The sequence below is a fragment of the Micropterus salmoides genome, unplaced genomic scaffold, assembly GCF_014851395.1.
Source record: "Micropterus salmoides isolate LMB-PRFRI ecotype aquatic unplaced genomic scaffold, ASM1485139v1 Ms_hic_scaffold_18, whole genome shotgun sequence".
Lineage (NCBI taxonomy): Eukaryota > Metazoa > Chordata > Actinopteri > Centrarchiformes > Centrarchidae > Micropterus > Micropterus salmoides.
The window spans coordinates 31,523,244-31,539,786 of NW_024040928.1; the positions used below are offsets into that span (position 1 = coordinate 31,523,244).

The 16,543-nt window shown below is 40.5% G+C and overlaps 3 protein-coding genes across 9 annotated transcripts in view; 1 reads left to right on the forward strand and 2 right to left on the reverse strand.

Moving 5' to 3' along the window:
• LOC119909376 (NLR family CARD domain-containing protein 3-like) overlaps positions 1 to 16,543 on the forward strand; it is a 622,129-nt gene that overhangs the window by 130,418 nt on the left and 475,168 nt on the right. The gene's annotated exons all lie outside the window — the stretch shown is intronic.
• The window catches only part of LOC119909386 (NACHT, LRR and PYD domains-containing protein 3-like), a 239,804-nt gene that overhangs the window by 8,434 nt on the left and 214,827 nt on the right, over positions 1 to 16,543 (reverse strand). The window contains exons 7-8 of the mRNA XM_038727589.1: positions 336 to 479; positions 28 to 201 (exon numbers count right to left, since the gene is read on the reverse strand). Of these exons, the coding sequence (XP_038583517.1) occupies positions 28 to 201; positions 336 to 479 (318 nt within the window). The remainder of the gene's footprint in view (positions 1 to 27; positions 202 to 335; positions 480 to 16,543) is intronic.
• On the reverse strand, positions 4,237 to 14,779 carry LOC119909449 (ribonuclease inhibitor-like). Of its 4 annotated transcripts, XM_038727717.1 has the most exons (4): positions 13,906 to 14,779; positions 13,531 to 13,598; positions 13,367 to 13,440; positions 4,247 to 4,279 (listed from the first exon to the last, which is right to left on the reverse strand). In XM_038727717.1, exons 1-4 carry the CDS (start codon positions 14,019 to 14,021, stop codon positions 4,262 to 4,264), a joined length of 276 nt encoding a protein of 91 aa, XP_038583645.1. In that variant the 5' UTR covers positions 14,022 to 14,779; the 3' UTR covers positions 4,247 to 4,261. The 4 variants fall into 4 exon arrangements, 2 of the variants coding, with proteins under 2 accessions (XP_038583645.1, XP_038583644.1); XR_005445433.1 differs by lacking the exon at positions 13,531 to 13,598 and having other exon boundaries at positions 4,237 to 4,279; XM_038727716.1 differs by having other exon boundaries at positions 13,367 to 13,598.

Genomic DNA, 16,543 nt, shown 5'->3' on the forward strand with positions numbered 1-16,543 from the left:
GTGTGAGCTCTTGCTGTCTGTCCAAACCTGAGAGTGTCCAGTCTCCAGTGTGGCTCCTCCAGTCCAGCAGACAGCAACTTCACCCCTGACTCTCCTGGATGATTGTAGCTCAGGTCCAGCTCTCTCAGATGGGAGGGGTTGGAGCTCAGAGCTGAGGCCAGATAAGCACAGCCTTCCTCTGTGATCAGACAGCCTGACAGCCTGGAATCAGGAAAACATCATAAACTCTGTGTTTTAGAAAATCATGTCAGCAGGAAAATCCTACAGACCATTTTCACTAACATGAACCTAAAACCAGATGAAGTGGATTTAAACAAAACAGCCCTAATACTGACCTGAGAGTTTCCAGTGTACAGTGTGGACTCTCGAGTCCAGCAGACAGCAGCTTCACTCCTGAATCCTGCAGGTTGTTGTTACTCAGGTCCAGCTCTCTCAGACTAGAGGACTGGGAGCTCAGAGCTGAGGACAGAGCTTCACAGCTTCTCTCTGAGAGGTTACAGCCACTCAACCTGAAAAGGGATTAGCAATGGACACAAACTAAATGATTTATTTGTCAAATATAAAGTTAAGCATTTTTGAATTTGCACATTCATAGATGCACCTACAGAACTTTGTTGGAGGCTTTGACCACTGGCAGCAGCCTCAGAAGAACCTCCTCTGAAGCAGAGTATTTCTTCAGGTCAAACACGTCCAGATCTTTTTCTGATGACAGTAAGATGAAGCCCAGAGCTGACCACTGAGCAGGAGAGAGTTTATCTGTGGAGAGACTTCCTGAACTCAGGGACTGTTGGATCTCCTCCACTAGAGAACGATCATTCAGTTCATTCAGACAGTGGAACAGATTGATGCTTCTCTCTGGAGACAGATTCTCACTGATCTTCTTCTTGATGTACTCAACTGTTTCCAGATTGGTCTTTTGAGCTACTTCCTGTCTGTGTCAGCAGACCTCGTAGGAGAGTCTGATTGGTCTGCAGTGAGAGACCCAGGAGGAAGCGGAGGAACAAGTCCAGGTGTCCATTTGGACTCTGTAAGGCCTTGTCCACAGCACTCTGGTAGAGATGTGTTAGTTTAAGTTTGTCTCTGAAGACTTTAGACCACAAGGAGGTTGTTTGTTCTTCTGCCAGCAGATTGACACCAGAGTTGATGAAGGTCAGATGGACATGAAGAGCAGCCAGAAACTCCTGAACGCTCAGATGGACGAAGCAGAACACCTTGTCCTGGTACAGCCCTCTCTCCTCTTTAAAGATCTGTGTGAACACTCCTGAGTACACTGAGGCTGCTCTGATATCGATGCCACACTCTGTCAGGTCGGATTCATAGAAGATCAGGTTTCCTTTCTGCAGCTGCTCAAAAGCCAGTTTTCCCAGAGACTCAATCATCTTCCTGCTCTCTGGACTCCAGGTTTGGATCCATCTCAGCTCCTCCATCATACTTGACGTTCTTTAGTTTGGACTGAACCACCAGGAAGTGGATGTACATCCCAGTTTAGGGTCTTGGGCAGCTCTCCTCCCTCTCTGGTCTCCAACACCTCCTCCAGAACTGTAGCAGTGATCCAGCAGAAGACTGGGATGTGGCACATGATGTGGAGGCTTCGTGATGTCTTGATGTGGGAGATGATTCTGCTGGCCTGCTCCTCATCTCTGAACCTCTTCCTGAAGTACTCCTCCTTCTGTGGGTCAGTGAACCCTCTGACCTCTGTCACCATGTCAACACACTCAGGAGGGATCTGATTGGCTGCTGCAGGTCGTGTGGTTATCCAGAGGCGAGCAGAGGGAAGCAGGTTCCCCCTGATGAGGTTTGTCAGCAGCACATCCACTGAGGTGGACTCTGTAACATCAGTCAGGACCTCATTGTTGTGGAAGTCCAGAGGAAGTCGACACTCATCCAGACCGTCAAAGATGAACACAACCTGGAACTCTTCAAAGCTGCAGATTCCTGCTTCTTTGGTTTCAGTAAAGAAGTGATGAACAAGTTCCACCAAGCTGTACTTTTTCTCTTTCAGCACATTCAGCTCTCTGAAAGTGAATGGAAATGTGAACTGTATGTCCTGGTTGGCTTTGTCTTCAGCCCAGTCCAGAGTGAACTTCTGTGTTAAGACTGTTTTCCCAATGCCAGCCACTCCCTTTGTCATCACTGTTCTGATTGGTTCATCTCTTCCAGGTGAGGCTTTAAAGATGTCTTCTTGTCTGATGGTTGTTTCTGGTCTGTCTGGTTTCCTGGATGCTGTTTCAATCTGTCTGACCTCATGTTCATCATTGACCTCTGCAGTCCCTCCCTCTGTGATGTAGAGCTCTGTGTAGATCTGGTTCAGAAGGGTTGGGTTTCCTGCTTTAGCAATCCCCTCAAACACACACTGGAACTTCTTCTTCAGGTTAGACTTGAGTTTACGTCGGCACACTGCAGCAGCAGTTCCTGAATGAAGAAACAAGAAATGTGATTAATAAGTGGATGCTGCAGTAAATCTGATAAATGTAAACTTTAAGACATCAAGATGGTATTTATTTTCCTCCTCCATGAAATCTCTTCAGCTCATCAGCTGTGAACAGTTTCTGAGTTTCAGCCCAGAAGAATTCATAGATCTGATCCAAATGTGTGCATCATATTAACAGCAGAGTTTGAAATGGAAACTTCTCCCATGTTGCCTCCATTTCCTCTTTCCATCATGTTAAATCTGTTCAAATCCTCTTACTGCTCTGCAGACGCTCAGCCAGCTCCTCCTGCTTCATTCTCCTCAGGAAGTGCAGTGTGATCTTCAGAAATGCCTCTCTGCTGCTCCTCCTCTGCTCCTCCTCACCGTCCAACACCTCCTCATCCTCCCTCCCTAAGCATGCTGGGTAATCTGGACTCAGAACTCTCTGGAACTTCTTCACCTCGTTCTTCACAAACCTGCCAATGTTTTCCTGGAGCAGCTGGAACAGAAGAAAATGTAAAGTTGAACTGGTAGAAGTCAACATCAGATCATCTGTGACAGACAGAAAGCCTGCTGGTCTGCAGAGTGCAGCATGGAGACTGGATCAGAATGCTGCTTCACTATTTACTTTGTGGCTGTTGTAATTAGCAGTAGTAGCTGAGCTTGTACATTTACACACCATAAATATGGAGTCCAGGTCTGTTTGATGCTGCTGGGCAGACTGACCACTGGGAACCTCTGAGCTCTGCTGATCAACTCTGTGAAGAAATATGATGATTTGAACATATAATGACAAACAGTGTTACATGTGCTGTGTTATATCTGGTAGAAACAGATCCTCATACACCTATACCAGATCTTGGTATAAAAATGTATGATCTGCTCACTTTCCATGGAAACACCGCTGGGTGCAGGGTAGACTGGACAGGAGAAAATGCTGCTGTTTTACTCGTCCAGCTGTGTCTCAGTGGACATCAGCGGACGAGGAGGCTGCTGAGGTCCTACTGGACTCTAACTGGACTTACAGTTACAGTAAGCAGCAGACAAAAGGGCATGCTCATACTTTTAATATTTTTACTTTCTCATGTGTTTGACATTTGTTTTGCACTGTTCTTTGAACCTGGTTCATTTCTGTGCTGCTGATGTGACATGAGAATTTCCCTCTGGGAATAAATAAAGAGTCTATTATTATTTTTAATTAACAAAAAACAGTGCTGAACCAAGACCTACCTGAGAGCTCTTTTTAGGAGAGTCAACAAAACAACACAAACATTTAAGATTCTTACTTTTGTTCAGCATCATTATGTCCAGCTTTGAAGTGAACAGGGACAAGAGGAGGCTCCATAGACAATGTTCTTATACATTCTCAAACCTGCATCCAGCTGTTTGTGGATTTTAACTGTGGTTTTGATATTTGGACTAAGATCTGCAAAATGTGAGACCAGTTTGAAAAAAGTGAAGAGTTAAGAACATGAAGTGATCAAAACAAAGACACCAAACCTCATCTCAGGAGAGACACAAACATTTAACATGCTGACCTTTGATCAGCAGAGTGGTGTCCACCTTTGAAGTCAATGGGTTTGCCCATAGACCAGTCACTCTTGATGGACACACAGCTGGGTCCAGGTCCAGGTCCAGGTCCAGGTCCAGCAGAGTCTGGTCCCTGCTGCTGCTCTGGGCTTCAACACAACACACACAGAGCTTTGAGAGTGAATAATGATGGTGGAGTGATTTGAGTCCTGGACAGTTAGAGATCCTCATCTCACCTCTGAGCTTTGGTCTGGCTGTCATGTTCCCCACACAGAGTGCTTTTAGAGGGAGGGACTCCCTCCTCTCTGTCCTCACACTGATTCATAGCAGAGCCCACACCTTCACACAAACACAACAACATGCTGAGAGAGCTGCACTCATTCATTACAACAAGCTTTACATCTCAGGACACTTTAGTTCTCCTTCCTCTCAGTAACATGACACAAATATTCAGGGTCCACAGAAACCTTGTTGGAGCCCTAAACAGGATCTGATGACCCCAAAATGTGTTACACAGCCCCCAGATTCACCCAGAGGTTCAGTATGTTGACCACAAAATATATCAGATGTATTAGACTGTCAAGATTTGTTACAGTACACACAAACATCATGGTTTAAATCCTGATCCTGGTTATCAGACATTTACAGATTCCTCTGGTTGGATTCTTCTGAATTCACTTCAGGTCAACTTCTCACCCAGTGCATGCTGGGAGTAGCTTCATCCCCCTGAGACCTTTTTAAAACAGCTGGACTTTAACTCGTGCAGCTGGTTAACAGCTGTGATGAAATTAAACTTTATTTTTTAAATGACAATCGGAGCTCTGTAGAAGTTATTTTTTGTAAATAAACTTGTTTTTATCTGCATTTTGTAATACAATGTAAACTCCAGATTTATATGTTGGTTCTTTTTAGATCAGCAGTGTTTGTACATATTTAACACAATAAAGTGTCAGTTAAACAGAAACCTGAGATTACTGCTCATTTAGGGTTCCCACGCGTCCTGGAAAACAGCTGACCAATTATCCAGTCATGGAAAACTCATGGAAAATAAGAGAAACTAAAATGGTCTGGAAAATTATTTTAACATTATGTTGCAGCAGCGTTGTGAACACACCTCTGAGTCAGGTCACATGCAGCACAGGTTGGTGACATTAATTCTAGTGAAAGTTTCATGATCCTCCAAAGGTAAATATTAGTCGCTGCTGGTGCTAACTGTGGTAGTTTTATCAGGTTTAGAACTTTTCTTCTCAGCTGGTTTTAAACGGGTGAATAATGTTAAACACTATCTTGATTTGCCTGCAAAGGTTTAAGGTTTGTGTTTCAGCTGTGGCGAGGAGCGATGGGCTCAGATGTGTTATTGTAGAGAAAGTTGGATAACAATGAAGAGGAAGCCGGGCTCAGAACAATGAACTGAAATGAAGTAGTCCAGTTTCTGACCGTATTACACTTGCATATCAATACTCCAAGTACTTTGTGAAGTTGCGTTGTGACAGCAACATGTCTGAAATAGTTTTTTGTACCGTTACTCTGCGTTTGGACTCAGGACCACAGAGACGTTAGAGAGCTGAGCTGCAACAGATGATGGGATTTGTTAGTACGTAAAATTGTAGCTTATTATTATATAACAATAAAGCTACAAGCAGAAATAATCGGTATCCAAGCAGGTCATGAGAAATGCAACATTTTCAGAGAAGAAGAGCAGATGCAGGGACTTCAGAGAGAAGTGATGAAAGAATTTGGACTTGAAGCCTTTTTTGTAGGCAGGTCCTGATCCTGTTTTTTTGTCCCTGGTACTGATCTGAGTCATTTCATATTGAGTATCTCAATCAGATACTTGTATTTTTCCAGCACCACTGTGAGTGTTTATTTTTAGGTGGCTTATGAAATTGGTAGTATTGAATGCAGCTCTTTTAAAGCGAGTAAAGACAACCTGCAAATATTGGGCTTTAATCTGCTTTCCTACAGCGGTATGGACCCAAAATAAACACTTTACTGTGGTTTAATTGTAATAAACGGATCAAAATGATGCCGAAATAACTACATAATGATGCTGATTTGTTTAACATATGAATTCATGCTTTGTCAGGTCTGTCAGCAAGATGACAAGAAAACTACTTTTAAAATGCTTCTTTTCTAAATGGAGTTCAGATCGATCAGGGCTGCGTTATTCTAGATTGTTTCATTGGTAAGTACAACAAAAACAGACATGTTTAGTAAACTTACCAGGAAGTTCAGCTTCCTCTTTAGTTTCTGCAAGCAGTCTCCTGTTTCTGTGGCTCTCTGCAGCAGACAGCTTGAGAAGCGCGAGCCAACTTAAATCCACTTTTTAATCCCCGAGATTAAAATAAAAAGTTCATTTCATCAAAGACATTAACTCTGAGCTCCCTTTCGGTTTCGGTTTAACGAGTGGCCACGTTTGTCGGTAGTGTCCTTCCGTATCGAGGCTTTGAAGCGTGTCTCGAGGCTTGTGTTGGTGACGTGTGTGGTGACGTTCGCAGCCCGCGAGCCGGTTGTACCACGTGACTGATTCAGGATTTGGGTTTGGCGTGCGTTTCGAAAAGAGCAGCAAAAAGGAATGAACCCTCCTCAACATTTTGTGGACTTTTGATTTGATTTTTGATTTTAATTGAACACAATTAGATTGTAGCTACAGCTTATTTTAAATGACAAACATTTGATTACTTATGTCAGAATTGCTTTGGTCAAATAACTTCAAAGATTGTGATGAAACAGGAAATTTTTAGTTGAGTAAGACTAGCGGCAGTAAGAAAGTGTTTTTTGTAAGAATTAAACTGGGGGCTTTTACCCCATATTACCCTAATAATAATTTTCTAGAGCTCCAAAAAAAAGAGACGCCGGAAGCTAAGCACTGTGGAAAAGTTATTTTAAATAAAAATGAATGAAATGTCTGTATTATCTAAAGTCATAAACCAAGTAACACAAGCACATTCACATCATAACCCTCTCCCTTGTTTCCACTTTCCCTTTTGACCCTGTCATTGTATCATACAGACAGACACCTTATTAGTAAGTTAATCATTTATGTATCGGCATCACAAACATCATTCATTAATTTATTCAATTCAAAGCTTTACAAACCAAAGCCATGATGCCATTATAATCACTTTAACTGTTTTACATGTATTGTCCACTTGATGGCACACTAGAGCAAATGAAGCACCATGAAGCTTCGGCCCATGAGTGAACCAATTCAATGGAAAGCTTCAATGCTTCATGAAGCTTCGGCCCATGAGTGAACCAATTCAATGGAAAGCTTCAATGCTTCATGAAGCTTCGGCCCATGAGTGAACCAATTCAATGGAAAGCTTCAATGCTTCATGAAGCTTCGTCTCGCCATCACTAGTGTGAGGAAACGACCATTGAGTCACACTTTGAACTTTGAACACTTTGTCACGGAAAACGCTGAAAACAGGAAGGGGGCCAGTTGATCTTCTTGTGAATTCATCTATGGCGTGTTGCTGCCCTCCACTGCTCGTTATTCTATTCACATCTTAGTTCTTCTTCTATCTTCTTCTTCTTCTTCTCTGGGTTTTATAGCGGGTCGCAACCAACTTGTTCAGGTGCATCCCGCCACCTACTGTACCGGAGTGTGTAATATCAAGGTGTTAGTACTTCAGGTCACAGGTTCAGTGAAGCCAAAAACAAAACTCAACAAAACAAACAAAACAGACTATATGTTATGGTCTAATCCTGTAAATTTGAACAAATTAAAGAGAGCTTTGCAGCACTCCCTTGTTTCCTCACTCATCCCTAAAATCCCTTCTAAATTCCATCCCCGTCCTAATTCATATATCTTGTCACGTAAGATGTTCCTCTCAGATTCATATTTACTACACTTCATGATGACATGCTCGACATTTTCGGGAACGTTACAAACCTCACATTTATCAGACACACATTTGTCATTAAATAAAGCGTTGATTTTAACCCCATATGTCCAAACCTTAATCTTGAAAAAACCACTTCATCTCTTCTGCATTTCCCTTTGAAACCCTTCACCTTAATTGATTTCTGTATGCTGTAATAGTGTCTCCATTTAGTGTCTGTGTCCCACTTCTTCTGCCATACGTCACTCACTGCTTTTCTAATGAATGATTTGGCCTCTCCTTTTCCAAAGAGAACTTTCATTATTTCATCTTTTAATTTCAACGCTGTCTTTGCAATCTCGTCTGCTTTCTCATTCCCATCAACACCAACATGAGCAGGGACACAGATTGCACATCAACTCCAGCTCTTTGTATTCTCAGCATTATTGTACATATTTCAATCAATAGATCATCTCTTACTGTCTTTTTGGAATTCAAACTATACAGGGCTGCAGTGGAGTCTGAAAAATGACAGCTCTCTCAGGCCTCACCTCTTCTATCCACTGTAACCCTAAAATAATAGCAACCATTTCATTCATTAATTATTTTACATATAACTACATCAAACTCAGGTTTGTATGCTCCTGATCCTACATGTTCAGTCCCTGGATCTTTTGATCCGTCAGTAAATAATAGCATATAATTATAATAATTATTCTTCACATAATCTTGAACCAAATATCCAATATTATCCACATTACTTTCACTCCATTCTTTCTTCTTCTCTAGAAGCTTCAAGTCCACATTGGGCACAGGAAATATCCACAGAGGAACATTACCCCATACAGTATTTGGTCCATATTCTATGTTATTTAATCCATATTCTTCTGCTACTGCATTAATATTCCAGCCAAGTCCTTTACCTTTCAGTTGTTGTGTATATTCAGTCACACAGAACCTTTGTTGCAGGTTGTTCCTCTCCAGATCCTTTTAACTTGACCCAATATGCTAAACTTAGAACTTAGACAACTTAGAACATCTCAAATATAATGGCAGTTCATCAGCTTCTACCAGCAGTGCATCAGTAGGGGTTATTTTCACTGCACCTATGCTGAGTCTTAGAGCTCTGAACTGTATTCTGTCTAATTTTTCTAAAATACTCTTGGCTGCTGCTCCATATACCATACATCCATAATCATACATCATAATCAATACACGATTGTATTAAGGCCCTATAAATATCTAGTAGTGATTGTTTATCTGCTCCCCATTGGTAACCAGAAACTGACCTCATGAGATTCAGAACCTTTTTACATTTTGTTTCAACCAATGTTTTTCCCTCTTTTCCATATAGCCCCATCATCTGCATAAAGTGATGACCCAATATCTCTATCAACATTTAAAAAAAAATCATTTATCATGATGTTAAACAAAATAGGGCTTATAGCGCTCCCTTGAGGAATACCATTTTCAATTTCAAAATCCTCCGACAGAGCATCTCCAACTTTAACCCGGAACATTTAGTTAGACAGGAAGTCTAAAACCCAGTTGGATAGTCTTCCGCCAATACCCATTTCATGCATTTTTATCAGTAGTCCTTCTCTCCACATTGAATCATAAGCTTTCTCAATATCATAATATACTACAGCCATGACCTCTTTCATACTAACCGTCTTTTCTGCCTCATTGCTAACTTTAACTAAAGCGTCTACCGTAGATCTTCCTTTACGAAATCCACTTTGGTATTTGTTTAGCGGCCCTCTTTGCTCTAAATAATATGACAATCTACAGACAATTATCTTTTCCATCCATTTACACAAGTGTGATGTTAAGGCTATAGGTCTGTAGTTTCCTGCATTAGTTGTGTCTTTACCAGGTTTACCAAACGGTACTATCAGAGCACTTTTCCAACTATCAGGCATTACACCTTCTCTCCATATCTTATTGAACAGTTTTAGTATAATTTCCAAGACTTCTTTTGGTAATTGTCTAAACATAGCATAGCATAGTTGATCTTGTCTGGTGCTGTATATCCACTTTCCTCTAGGACCATTTTTAACTAATGTAATGAAAAGTCCATGTGAAGTGCCGATACATCACTATCTTTTTTCTTAGTTACACCACTATTTGTTCTTAAAATATCCTTTTTCCGTTGTTTATGCATTTCATCTAAATGACTCCCACTATGTACACTTGCAAACTTCTTACCTAGTAGCTCAGCTTTCTCCTTATTTGTAATTGCCAGGTGTTCTCCATCTATCAGCACTGGGATTTTAAATGATTTTCTTTCCCCACTCATCTTTTTGATCGTTGCCCAAATGTCACCCAATTTAACTTCTCTACCAACGGAGGAGCAGAATTGCCTCCAGGCATTCTTCTTGGATGACTTAAATATTTTCCGTGCCATAGCCCTCTTTCTTTGATAGTCAACCAAGTTATCTTGGCTCAAATGCTTTCTTAAAATTCTGAACGCATGATTGTCTTTTATAGCATTTTTACATTCATCGTTTCACCATGGAACTATTTTCTCATTCACTGTGCTCTTAGGGATGCAGGTTGTTGCAGCACTAATAATCATGGAAGTCACTGCTACTGCGCAGCTATTTACATCACCCTCCACTGATATTCTTTCAGTATACTCAGTTGAAAGTTCTCGGAATTGTTATGAAAACACCATCTCTCTATTACATAACCTTCCTGAACATACATATCAAAGTTCATGGAACACAATATTGGAAAGTGATCACTCCCTATGTTGGTATTGTTCTTTACATTCCATTCACATAAATTACTCATATTTACAGAGACTAATGTAAGATCTATACAAGAAACTGAATTTCTTGTAACATTACCTCTTCCATCATTAAGGCAGGAAAGTGATCTCTCCTCGATGAGTTCTTCAACTACTTCTCCATTAGTGCCTGTATGGTCTCTTCCCCACAGAGTATTGTGAGCATTAAAGTCTCCACACCATATTTCTCTACTATCAACACTTTCTGAGATCTCATGGAATGTTTGCATTGATAAATTTCTTTCACGGATTATAAAAATTGACTACTTTGATATTTCCTCTGGGACTACACATTTCTACTACTACACATTCATAAATAAATGTTACACATCCTCCACCTTGTTTTCCAATTCTGTCACATCTAACCGAGCTGTAGCCTGGTAGGACAAAATCCAAATGTGGTCTTAACCAAGTTTTTTGTATACACATAATATCAGGTCTAACTTCCAGATCAGTTACAACCTTCTTGAACTCTTGTCCATTTGCAATTAAACTTCTGGCATTCCAGTGGAGGATATGAAATACCATAATGAAGCTAATCACCTTGAGACACTCCATCATAATTATTCGGGTTCAACATCTTATGAATCAGTTCAGCTGTAACTTCTGTGATCCCCAGTATCTCTATGGCTGCCTCTACAATTGTTTTGATTCTATCACTTTTTTTCTTCTGCTGTATTGCCACATTTACAGTCTTACAGATGAAAGCAACAAAGTTGGTTTTACCCACAATCAGCGTATCTTCATTAATATCCTTTATCCATGGATTTATTTCTGCTTGCCTCTCACTTGGTGTTGGAGATGAAACCTCAATTACTCATCTGTTCTCAGACTCTTGCTTTATTTACTACTTGTGTAACACTGGATCTGAATAGTTCACTTTCCTTCACTTTTTTGCTGCATCAGCATAAGATACCTGATTAGTTACTTTATATTTCTGCACCTCTCTAGCTTGCCTTTGAACAGGGCATCCTCCAAAAGCACCGCTATGCTCACCGCCGCAATTACAGCATTTCACTTTTGTATCCTGACCACATTTTCCATATTCATGTTCACCTCCACACCTAGCACATCTTTGTTTTCCTTTACATTGTCCAGCAGTCTGGTGTGGTGCTTCTAAGAGCATCTAAGTGGTGCTGGGATAAACTCTCTTACATCATAACTCAGATATCCCATTCTTACTCTCTAAACTCCAGGACTACTGACAGGCTATCAGTTTTCACCCCTTTTCTTTGTGTTTGCAGTCTTGCTCCATTGTCATTGCCAAAGGAACATCATAAATAACACCTCTAAGCTTTGCTGCATTCCCGGGGATATGAGTACTGATCCTTTCCCCATTAAGTGTTTCTGTTTTGAGAAACCTATCTCTTTGCAGTTGGTCTGTAGCAAAGACCAGCAGCCTCCTATTACTCAAATATTTGGCAAACTTGATCTTACCCATTTCTTTCTCAATTGGTTGTTAGTTTCAGTGTCACCAGCTCCCCGTTTCCTTGTCTCCACATCACATTCACACTTTCCATCAGGATGTTTACCAATCAGAGCCACTCCTCAGCCCACAATGCCCAAACCTCAGGCTGGATAAAAAGTACTGCATCTCTTCTCTTACATCTAAAAGCACATTTTTCTTTGTACTGAATAATATGTTCTCCCCTTCCTTTCATGTTCCAATGGATTTTACTGACCTGTTTATTATTTCTGTGTAATCTGGTGACCCATACTGTAAATTCATTTGAACTCTTTCCTCCTGCTCTGCCTTCTTTGCCACCTCATCTGCCTCCTCATTACCCTCCACACCCATGTGAACCCACAGAAACCTGCTTTGTGAATTCTACACAACACAAGTAAATCAGGCCTGGCCTTAGTTTTAGTATCTTTAATCATAATTAGAGTTTCTGCTGAGTCGCTACATATGACTGAATGCTCCTATTTGTTATCTTCAACCCACCTTAATGCCCAGAGAACTGCCACCAGCTGTGAAGACTGACATGTGGTCTGGAATCCTACACCCTTTTATATAACCTATTTCAACCTATTTCCCGTCAGTATAGATTTGTAGGTGGCCTCCCCATGATTGACACATCCAGGCTTTTATCTCCTTTGTTTCTTTCCATAAAATATAAGTCAACAGTGGGATCTGGGATCAACCATGAAGGTATATCTGTACGACATGTTGGCGGACATACATTCAAATTCTCAATACCAATTTCCTCTGCCATAGATTTGAGTTTTTCTGTAAAGTTTGTTTTGACTCTTCTTGCTGTTCCCATACAACTCCTCAACAGGTGAGCTGCCTCAACAGGCTTTTTGTTGGTAGTTTTTCATTCTGTCCTTTTAGTTTCATTAAATACTTCAAACCAAGGTCACGTCTTCTTATTTCTAACAGCATCTTCCCTGTTTCTATTAATACAGCCGAGATTGGGCACAAAACGCCCCACTATGCGCTCTAAGGTCTTTTGGTTGGACTATATCAAGTTGATTAATCAGTGAAGGGGCTGCTGACCCATATACCACACAGCCATAATCCATAGCTGATCTTATCATTGCTCTGTATATCATCATCACAGATTCACATAGATCAGCCCCCAATCAGACCCAGCCACACACCATTATTTCCACACATTTCAAAGAAACCAACTCAATATGCTTTTTCCATGTCATCCTTTCATCCATCCACATTCCTTTTTTCACTTTTAGTCCTATTATATATTTGTAACATCTGTGTTGGCATTTTCTTCTTATGTCCAAATATCATGTATTTGTTTTTTCTGTAGATATTTTAAAGCCTCAATGATCAGCCCGTTCACTTACTTTCTCCAATGCAGCTTGTATTTGGCCAAAAACATATGAGAGGTTCCTCCCTCGCTTCCAGATGGATGCATCATCTGCAAACAATGAGAACCTAAATTCTTTCCCCACTCTTCTAAACATACCATTGACTAGTATATTAAAAATAACTGGGCTTATTACACTACCCTGAGGGGCTCCATTCTCTACCTCAAGCTCCTCTGATGATTCACTTCCCACCTTCACCTGAATTGCCCTGTTACATAAAAAATCTTAATCCAGTTGAACATTCTTCCTCTGATTACAACATCATAAAGTGCAATCAACAACCCCTCCTTCCAAAGCATGTCATATGCTGTTTCAATGTCCAGAAAAACTGCTACAGCTGCTTCTTTAAGTAAAATGTCAATATCTAAATCTAAAACAGCATCCCTGGAATCAGGAAAACATCATGAACTGTGTTTTGGAAAATCAAGTCAGCAGGAAACTCCTACAGACCATTTTCACTAACAGGAACCTTAAACGAAATGAGGAGGATTTAAAAGAAACAGGTTATAACTGACCTGAGAGTTTCCAGTGTACAGCGTGGACTCTGGAGTCCAGCAGACAGCAGCTTCACTCCCGAATCCTGCAGGTTGTTGTTGCACAGGTCCAGCTCTCTCAGAATAGAAGACTTCATGCTGAGAACTGAGGACAGAGCTTTACAGCCTCTCTCTGAGAGGTTACAGCCACTCAACCTGAAAAAGTTTTAAAAGTTTAAAGTTGTACAATTTTAAATTTTCCTGAAATGTGAGAACTCTGGTTTAGTTTCAACGATGGAGAGGACAAATGAAGAGGAACAGTAAACAGTGAACAGTAACGTTACTAAAACAACACAACATCAGCTCTGGTATAGCACCTTCACAACCTAAAACCTCCAGTGTGGGAGCATTTTTCTCTTCACTCAGTCAAAAAGGCTGTGAACTGTAACATCTCAACACCGGAGCATCTGAAGAAGAGGCACGTAACATTGTAGCTCTGTGGACGATGAAGACTCGTCTCCGTAAGCTACTAAGCAAGCTAGCTCCACAATATGTTACTTCGCGTCATGAGCTGTAACGTTTTCTACACAGTTTCCCTTGGTCACTTAATTGTTAATGGCGTTGAGAATAGCAAATGTTCACTTTACAGATGTGCCCTAACTTCATAATCAAACGAGCATTAAAAGATGTATTTTTGAAAGTTGTATTCATTTTATTGTCTTGACTATTAATTAGCACACGCCTTAAACAAGCTCAACTTTTTACTCAAAAGCTGATAGCTAAATGAGAGATATTGTGTAATTTTGCAATTCGTAACTTCGTTAAATGTGCATGTGGTACCTTTTCACCTCAATGATAAAGTGATTCATTTTATTTCAGTTATAAACTCCTGGACTTTGAAGGTTCAGTGTGTAAGATTTAGTGGCATCTAGTGGTGAGGGTTGTGAATTGCAACAATCTTTCCAATCTACCACTGCCCCCTAACCTTTCAAAGAGCATAGGACAGCTACGGTGGCTGACAGTGCACACAAAGTGTCTCTTCTGAGACAGCAGAGAGTGGCCAATCAAGAAATGAGGTATATTTAGGTATATTTATTAAGAAATTATATTTACTAAATTATTCAGTAAAACCATGTGTTATTGTGACTTGGCCACTGACAGACAACATGGAAAATGTAAGCCAGGAGTGTGAAACACTGTCTCTGTTTCTGCACCACAGTCATTATAATAATAATAATCCTTATTTGTAGAGCACTTTTCAAAAACAAGTTACAAAGTTCTTTAACAAGTGTAAAGAATAAAAAACAAATAAAAACAAGAGCATGAAAAATTAATATAAAATTAGTAAAATACAATAAAATAAAAGGGATAAAATAAAGTCAAATAAGATCGGGAAAGGCTCTCCTATAAAAGTATGTTTTAAGAAGGGACTTAAAAGAGTTCACTGACTCAGCCGACCTGATTTCCTCGGGCAGGCTGTTCCAGAGCCTCGGGGCCCTGACAGCAAACGCTCTGTCCCCTTTAGTTTTCAGTCGAGACTCTGGAACAGACAACAGACCTCTGCCCGAGGATCTCAAGGTACGTGCTGGTGCGTATGGGACTAAAAGGTCAGAAATATAACAAGGTGAGAGGCCATGAAGAGCTTTAAAAGTGATCAATAGAATTTTAAAATCAATTCTAAAACATACTGGGAGCCAGTGTAATGAAGCTAAAATAGGAGTAATGTGGTCATATTTCTTTGTTCTGGTTAAAAGCCTGGCAGCTGAGTTCTGGACAGTCTGGAGTCGATCAATAGATTTTTGGGTTAAACAGGTGAAAAGGCTGTTGCAATAATCCAGGCGTGATGAGATGAAGGCGTGTAAAATGGTCTCGGTGTCCTTAAAAGTTAACATAGATCGAATTTTTGCTATATTTCTAAGTTGATAAAAACATGATTGAACAAGCTTTGTGGTGTGCTGCTCGAAATTTAAATTACTATCAAACCAAACACCAAGGTTCTTTGCCACAGGCTTAATGTGATTTACTAGGGAACCAGCAGATGGCAGTATTTGATTTGCCATCTGCTGAGACCCGATGACCAGGATTTCTGTTTTGTCTGAGTTCAGCTGGAGGAAATTATTTGACATCCATTTTTTAACTTCACAAAGGCAGTTGTTAAGTGAACTCAGCATTCCAGGGTCTGTGGATCTGACTGGCAAGTATATTTGTGTGTCATCAGCATAAATATGAAAAGAAATGCCATGTTTATGGATAATATGTCCAAGGGGAAGCAGATACAAGGAAAACAAAATGGGTCCTAAGACCGACCCCTGAGGCACACCATATTTAACTGGACAGAATGAGGAGACATAGTTGTTTACAGACACACAGAATTTCCTATTTGACAGGTAGGATGAAAACCATTCTAGGGCAGTACCAGAGATCCCCACCCAGTGCCTCAGTTTGTCTAACATGATGTTGTGATCAATGGTTTCAAAAGCAGCGCTAAGGTCTAGGAGTACCAGGACTGAGCACATACCTTCATCAGCAGACATTAAAAGGTCATTGGTGACTTTAAGCAGGGCAGTCTCAGTGCTGTGGTACTTCCTAAAACCAGACTGAAACTTTTCAAATAATTTGTTATTTTCCAGCACAGTGAGCAGCTGTTTGGACACAATTCTTTCTAGAATCTTTGCAATAA